The sequence below is a fragment of the Anser brachyrhynchus genome (assembly GCF_964034855.1).
Source record: "Anser brachyrhynchus genome assembly, chromosome: 25".
Lineage (NCBI taxonomy): Eukaryota > Metazoa > Chordata > Aves > Anseriformes > Anatidae > Anser > Anser brachyrhynchus.
Genome location: NC_137718.1, coordinates 2,595,859 through 2,604,137, shown reverse-complemented (window position 1 = coordinate 2,604,137; position 8,279 = coordinate 2,595,859). Strand labels below are relative to the sequence as shown.

The 8,279-nt window shown below is 42.1% G+C and overlaps 1 protein-coding gene across 2 annotated transcripts; it reads left to right on the top strand.

Annotated features, from left to right (window-relative positions):
• Nucleotides 1-1,376: 1,376 nt before the first annotated feature.
• Nucleotides 1,377-6,641, top strand: LOC308182704 (uncharacterized protein; the record flags this gene model as incomplete). Of its 2 annotated transcripts, XM_080567746.1 has the most annotated exons (8): nucleotides 1,377-1,518; nucleotides 1,952-2,172; nucleotides 2,553-2,717; nucleotides 2,981-3,163; nucleotides 3,408-3,528; nucleotides 4,312-4,425; nucleotides 5,311-5,479; nucleotides 5,572-6,641. In XM_080567746.1, the coding sequence occupies 8 exons, from the start codon at nucleotides 1,377-1,379 to the stop codon at nucleotides 5,591-5,593; spliced, it is 1,137 nt and encodes a 378-aa protein (XP_080423872.1). In that variant the 3' UTR covers nucleotides 5,594-6,641. The 2 variants fall into 2 exon arrangements, 1 of the variants encoding a protein (XP_080423872.1); XR_013942021.1 differs by lacking the exons at nucleotides 1,377-1,518; nucleotides 1,952-2,172; nucleotides 2,553-2,717; ... (1 more) ...; nucleotides 3,408-3,528; nucleotides 4,312-4,425 and adding an exon at nucleotides 4,755-5,020 and having other exon boundaries at nucleotides 5,311-6,641.
• Nucleotides 6,642-8,279: the final 1,638 nt, after the last annotated feature.

The following is an 8,279-nucleotide window of genomic DNA, read 5'->3' as shown; positions in this document are numbered from 1 at the left end:
ATCCTATCTTTGAAGAAAAAAAAAAGAAAAAAGAAATCTCCTCTACCTGAATGCACACCCTCCCCACCCTCATTTTTTCCAGGCTGCCTATCCAATAGTACAATGATTGCCTTTCAAAATGTATCTGGAAACCACTCTTTTACTGTGTCCCTAAAAAGGTGAGCCTCTTTGAACTAGTAGTTGTGGGAAATATCCTTCACAAATACATGGGCATTAAATAGCACCACAAAGGGTACGAGCAGAGGAGAGGAACGGGAGATACCATCCAGAAATGCTTTTGCATATTTATTTCACACGAAAACAGAGGTCTCTGCTAGACATATGACATCTCCTTCATGACACACAGGCAGGCAGCTGGGTTAGCTGACTCTTACTACAGGGGCAAGGGCTTCAGAAGTGCCTCAAACGCCTGTCCACCCGAGATCCAACACACTCCCTTCACATACATCTCATTACACTTGAAAAATCCATTTCTTATGTGCCATTGAGAAGCTTATCATCTCGTTGTCCACACCAAGAGGAGCGCAGCACACTTTATGAAGAAGGAACCCACTCAATTTTGGCTCCAGGCCTGCCGGTGCCCAGACAGCTGCCAAGTACAGGGACCCACAGTGCTGCTGCGCAGCTCCCTGGTGGCAGCGAGCACCCTGTTGTCCTCTGCCATATGGCACAGAGCTCTGTACCAGCACACACGCCTCCTGCTCCTGTGCCACTGCTCCAGAGCCACTCAGCAGCGCTGCAGCCTTTTACACCCCACCCCATGAAAAATGGGAAAGCAGAGGGTGTGCTAAACCAGGTCCCTGAACTGTGTCCTAGAGTCTGACACAGATGTTGGAAAACAGAGGGGACAAAATAACCGTGAATAGTTATATTTTCTATAACAAACACTGAAAACCACCTATGACTCACCATAGTGAACCATAGTGAACCAGGGGTTTTGTTTTACGCTCATCATAAATTATGCAGCCTATCCCCAAAACAAAACACAGCACATCCCACACTTACTGAGGATTCCTTATGGTAAATGAATTCATAGAATTTGTAAAATCACTGCTCTTATGGGGACCCTGAACAGTTCAGATTACAAAGTACAGCAGCAAATTGTCTATAATCCTGGATAAACATTTATCTGTGCTGCAACATTTGTATTTCATATGTAAATTCTTTAGATTGGACAGAGTAGAGCTTCTGTTATATGACCACAGGGGAATACAATAGGCTTAGGCAGCTGCCATGAATATTTTACACCAACACATTAGCATGTTTTAACTTTCACTCACCATTAAATATTCAGTGGCTGAAAAGAAAGCTCTCTCTATGCCTTTCTGTTACCCCCATTTGGCATTTCATGGCATTTGGTGCAGTAGGCGGATGGGATGGCCTTCTTCCTCTTCATTTTCACCATTTTCTCAAGCGTGGTTTGTGACAACGGGGAGCAACAACTTCCAGACAATGAGGACTGTCAAAGTGGACCTCACTGCAAAAGAAGAGAACAGAACCTGACAAGCTGTCCAGCAGGTATTTGGAGATAATATACTGGAGATTATTAGCTTCTTTAGGACGCTTTTCCATCATATACTGCTCAACAAAAACTGTAGTCAGACATTAATTTTACTGAATGATGCAGGAACCCTTAGATAATCAATTAGACTTGCAGAAATTCATATTGTAAAAGGTAAGTAGGCTTAAACAACACGTATATACCATTTCGTGTTATTATAAGACATTCACATATCCAAAGACTTCCTTTTTGTACTGCAAAATAAATCAATATTGAAACTGGGCAGTACTTTTAAACGAGGCAGCATTCCTTTAACTGATTTTGATGTTATGACGTAAATAAGCCATCCTTTCTTTAAACTGCCGAGACACCAACTCTATTTAATCTACATAATATAGCCACATTATATAAGAAAAATTGACAACGTCTTTTGGTTTTGTTGCTCTACAGGCTTTTTCTGCCCGGAAGGAAGCATCACACCAGTGCCATGTCCCCCAGGCACTTTCCGTCCCGAAGAAGCAGGGACATCACACAGCTGCTTGACGTGCCCAGTGGATTTCTTTAATCCCATGCCCGGCCAAAAAGCATGCCTTCCGTGCGGCTCCAAGGCAGCGCAGCCTGCAGAGGGGCAAGAGACATGCATCTGCCTTGGGAAAGGGCAGGTGTTTCAGGTAAAGAAGCAGTCCTGCAAAAGCAGTTCAATCCTAAGGCACAGCACTGTTGCTTCAGGCTTTGATCTTCATTGTCTTACCTCGTGCACTGCCCTAATTCAGCGTCTCTCGCTTTGGCATTGGCAGCTTTCAGTCCTACATCTCATTTCCAATTACACAGAGCCACTGGCGTGGAAACACCACACCAGATTTACACATGCTCTGAGTTTTAGAGCTACTCTGATCTTTCTCCTTTGTGGGAAGGTAAAGGGAATGTGCACGGACACGAAAGTCTCATCTGACCTCAGCCAAATAAGGCTCAATGCCTAATGCAGCAAGGTACAGAACAGCACCTGCGTGAGACTACAGGTTGCTAAATAAATATCTGGTTTTTCTTCCAGGCCCGTGATGCTCACTGCACATGCCCTCCAGGTTATCAGAGCTCCTCAGATGGTGGAAGACACTGTGTCAGACGAGCATACGATATCTGTCGGGATACAGCCTCTCGAAATCAGGAAGGACAGTGTTTAACCAAGAAAGAATGGGCTCATTATTGCGCTGAGAAGGTAGAGCGTTTTTCCACTAGTTAAATCCAAAGTACACGCAGAAACTGCCCTAAAGCAAACTCTCTAGTTCTTTCTTCACTGAACTCAGACAGCAGAACCAAGCGTTGTGACTGTTTTCACAGGAGGTTTTGCTGCTTCTCCAAACTGAAATAGGAAGCCAAACAAGAAGCCAGATTTCCACCCTCACTCAAGGAATACCTCGCTTCTGAGGTATTCTAATTTGTCTTCTAAGCTGCTATTTCACTCCTTTTTTCCTCCTGCAGGTTTGTACTGTCCCCAGGGATTATCAAGGCTACGACAAGGTTCTTGGCCTCTGCATCTGTCAAGGTGACACTCTGGAGAGTGTGTGCAATTCGCAGTGCAGAAGACAACAAAGAGAGACTCTGCAGGTCACTTGTACCGAGAAAAATCCTCAGCTTTTTATCACTTACCGAAATGGGAGCAAGGTAAAAGCTGCAGTTATTTTCACAGTCTACCAATTTTTGCTATACTTTATAGACTTTTAGTAATCTTTCAACAAAATAACAGCCTCATATTTGTTTGTTTTTTTTTCTTTGAAAAGTATAGAAAGCAACAAACAACCCCCCCAGACACCAGTCTATTATATGCAGAGCATATTTTCTCTACCTGGCCTTACATTGCAACCGAGTGAAAAATTCCCATAAATTTTCTGAGTTATTTTTCTTTTAGGTTGCTGTTGTCTTGGAAGAATTAAGAACAGTTCTACTAGGACCATATTTCCCTTTAAAAGATGTCTGCACTTCAGAACAAAGCAAATATTCCCATCCAGCATACATCGTTAAAACAAGTGGTAAGGGAAAGGATAACAAGAGCTATAGCGTTAGCTGGTGTAGAGTTATAGCTGGGTATTAAATGTTTTTCTATAAATAACTGCAATATCCACGTTATTTATAATGCAAACAAAAAACCTTGATACATGGTGATAGCATGAAGAAATACTAAGTCACTATTCTGTGCACCATTCACCCCACTCAATCCCAGAACAGTCATCCCAGATCTCTACATTTCCAACATTTTGGGAACGTACAGATGGATATTCAGAGACTCCCTCCCACTCCCATTTTCTTAAGAGATGAACACTATCTTCACATGTTGAGGGGCTCCCTTCTCACATCCTTTATCTGAAGAGATTTTCTCTTGGGCTTCAGATTTTAATGTGATTTTACCAAGTACAGTTAGAAGTAGGTAAACATTTTTATAGCATTCTAGAACTAAAGCCATAAGCGCTATTTATACAACCACATGAAAATTTAGTAGTAGCAATAGGATGCAATCATTTGCCCATGGTACCTTTGTACAGTTTCATTGACTTCAGCCAAGTTAAACCAGTTGCTGCTTAAGGAACAGGTCTTGCAACACCAAACAAACCCTAAAGCCTTTGGATAAGGCCCAAGTGTTTTTAAGCACTGCCCTAGAATAAGAAAAAATGAACTGAAAAGCATGCAGTTTGGTTTTAGGTTCTGTAAGCTTTATTTGGGGGGTTTGGTGAGCTGATACTCTATAAACTAAAAGAAAAAGCAAAGTCCAACTCGTTGATAAACAGAAGTGACCAATACTTTTTATACTGCTTCAGGGAAAGGATTTTTAGGAGTGTATAATCCTGACCCACAGCTATTTCACAACTTCATCATGCTAAACAAGGCTTCTTCACTACAGAGAAACTGGCCTTCCTCAGCAACAGCTCCAGGTAAGGTCTCAGAAGGCTACAGAGCATATATCTAAATACAGATTCTCCAAGATTTAATTGCTTCATCACATCAACCATCTCCAGTACTGAACTAAATAGGAAATAGCAACAGTTAAACAGACCTTACCATCCTCAAATTCCCAGAGAAACTGTTCACACTAAGCACAGGGAAGCGAAAGGAAAAGCTCTGACTTCTCTGCAAGTTAGAGCCTCTGCACTCACAGCTGCCAACAGGCTGCTTCCTCCTGGCCCCCGTCTCTCCCCCAGGGGCAAGGAGGAACAGCTGTGTGGCAACTGAATGCACAGCACCTGGCACACAGCCCCCTACCTTCCACCACATCCACGGGGCTGCAGGGAGACAGAGCCCAGGAGCAACTGGCAGGGCTGAGCTCTTCTCAGATCCTGATCCACAATTCTTCTCCATTCCTCAGTTCTAATTTATGCCACCGTCTCCACAGCTTTGGGCAATTCAGATGACTTCCTTAGTAGTTCCACTTGTGTTCCTCTTGGAGAGCAAGACTTGAGTTCCTGCATGTCTCCAGAGATATCCTCAAATCCATAGCCAAGCCAAATCTGACTAACGACAACAAGACAGGTACCTTACAAAGGCTGCAGATTTGCAAGAGGTGCTGCTTCTGCACTAGACATGCTTCAGCAGAGCCATTGCAAAAAGACACAAAAATGTGGTGCAAAATTAACCAATGTCAGGAAAATGCCAGTTGCATTTTTACGTGCTGTCTTAACAGTATGCCTTACTCTGGAAGCCAGACTTGCATCTATAAAGCTTAGTCATAAAAATGAATATATAAAAAGGAAATGCTGTATTCTGCAGCAGTTCTGTAGGCAGAAAATGATCGGTAATGATCCAAACCTGTGCTTTTACAGGTAATTCCAGCCATGAAGGATCCAGATCTCCCATGGTACAAAGCCTGAGACCTTCAAATTCCACATCAAAAATCGCATTTACTGGCATCTTAAATCCTACCACATGCATTAATGCTAATGTTACCATCGTGTTCATTGTCTCCAAGGAACATTACCCAGTTTATGATGTGTAAGTACAAAGCCTGAATGCAGAACTTAGCTAATGCACTTTTACTTAAGCTACAGAGAAAAAGGCTGCAGTTTTCACTTTTCTCAACACAGAACTAAGAGGAAACGTGACTAGGAAGACTAGAAGTCTCATTATTAAGCATACTTCAATGTCTTTTTCAAAGAGAAGACACTGTGGCACAGTAGGAAACAGCATGTAAGACTTCAGGAAAGCAACATTCACTTATTAAAATAAGCAAAAATAAATGTATACATGTTGTTCTTGATGTCCTGCTGGTGCTATTTCTGACCTTTTAAAAGGCATACTCGTGTTAACACTTTGCAGGATGACTTCTCATAGCTTATGCTGTATAATTGCTCTAGTTGATCCTGAGTTCTCTTCCCTTTTCTATAGTCATTGAGTTTTAGGATCTTATCTGAGCTAAGGTTTAGGTTTTGGTAAACTAACCCAATGGAAACAAGCAGTTTCTACTGCTCTGAACGCCTTGGGAGCTCTGCCTTTGCTGCCTTTATTTCTGTGGGTTTCTTCCCCTATGGCCTATTTTATTTCTGGCATTCATCCAGTTTCAAAGCATCAAGTAACACAAGGGACACGTAATGAATAACAAAACCTTCACATGGATTCCGTGTTGGCATCTGTGGTGTTTAAACACCTACAAGGGGTCCCCATGGCTATTTCTTCACTGCTAAATAAACATCCATGCTGCTTCAGGTTAATTCCTGCTACATCACATACAGCCTGAGGAGAACTGGTTGGAGCAGCCCAAACCAAAGTAGGGCTGAATTAACAGTGCCGCTGTGTGGACAATTAGAGGTCCAGCGCCTAAACGTGTGCTATCCTCATTTAATGACATAAATGAACCCTAAGCGGCAACTATGCCTTGCCAAAGCTCTGCTGTAGTTATAAGCCTACACAGACACACAAACCCTAGTGACAAGAATGGACTTTTGTACTTTTGCTCCTAGAAACAACCTGTACAACACGAATGCTGAATTTGACTGGGGGGATTTTCGAAGGCTCGCAGAGGAAGTGAGAGAGGCCTCCCAAAAAATCCTCTTCTTCCTTTTCCAGTTCCAGCACCCTGGTACCTATGTGTTACAGCTGAGCAGCAATCAGCACAAAAAAATGGTTTGTATCAAGGAATCTTCTATTCGCATTTATAATGTCCCTCTTAGCAAAGCATTTTGTGATCCATTTGATGGCTTGGAATCAAAGGAAATGTTAAAAATATGAATGAGGATTTTTCATTTTTGCACATCGTACTGCACAGGTGAGTATGACAGTAAACATGTGAGTTTGCCTGCATGAGCATTACATGTGTAACTGCAAAATGGTGCAACAGCTGTACAGTTCAGACTCATTGTAAGAACCAAAATAACACTTCAGATTTAAATCAGCATGCACATTTGAATCGTTTGCACTGACATGGCATTTCTATTTATGCTCGTTTCATTAAGTACATCAGGGTCATGCCACTTGGAGGACAGTGTTATGAAGAGGGGCCGTTCTTCCCCACAACTCCCAGATATGCTGTACAGGTGGGCATTGCAAAAAAACAAGACCTCCTACTGAAACCTGACTGGACAGCAGTTTTTGGAGTAATCACAGGACTTCTCACATTGCTTATTACCTGTGTGGTATTGACAGTAAGTAATAGACACAAACAACAACCAAAAAAAATCATTCTTAAAAGAATATTACAAGACCTCGCACAACAAACCTCACACAAAGAACTGTCCATCATTGATAAGTTTCTTCAGTCGTCATTCATGTGGCTTTCTGTTTTTCACTGCTTATTCAGACATAAGTCCCCAAGGCCACAACATTTCTGAGATCGGATGTGCTATTTCATAATAAACAAATGAAATGGTCCTTCAGACTGCAAATCCCCCGAACAGCCATTCTTTTGCATTTTTAGCGTGTCCTGAAATCAACAGGCTTTTTCTGCAACCAGACTACTGAAGTAATGATAGAAAAATGTGATTTATTCATCCAGCAGATCCAAACAACAGATAACTATACTTCCTTCCCCTTGGTTTCAGCCTCATCTGCTAAGATTGATAATTCTGTCTTAGAACAGACCACTCTAATGATGTACTTAGAAAACAGACCCTCAGGGTCTTTGCCTAACAGGTGATGATGCATCCTGCTTGTTGAGTGACTAACATGTGAATCACATAATAGAACATTTCAAAATAAGACAAGGAACTTACTTGTTCAATTTTCTTGTGTTTTGCAGCTTTTTTGTCAGGGGCTTAGCTGGTCACAGAAAGGCACTGCCTGTCCTCCATTTCGAAGGCAGCAGCTGAAGTATAATCTAGACAGATATTCTTCAAAAATATCAACAGTCTTTCCCATCAAAAAGTGTCACCCCTGTCTGCAGAACAAAGGTAGTACGGATGCTGACTCTTGCAGCACTGATGGAACAGGTCAGAAAACAAAAAGGCTAAACAACAGTGGGTCTACCCGGTTACTTGCATATAATGGAGTCGGGATCCCATGTCTAATGATGTGCGGTGGGCCCCAGATTTGCACGTATTCTTTATTCAAAAAACGGTTGTAAGTAAAAAATACTAATAAATGAGTATTCACATTTCAGCCTGCTTCCTTAAAAAGGGTGATATTTGGGAACCTGAAGAAGAGATAGACCTCGAGTCCTTTAATACCAATGTGTTCTTCGAACTTTTGCTGAGACAGTCACAGTCAGTCACAGCCAAACTGGGCCATTTCAAAGAAGAGGTAAAAGCCTAGAACACGTAACTTTGCCTGTTCCCATGATTTCATTAGCCTTTGGCTGTTA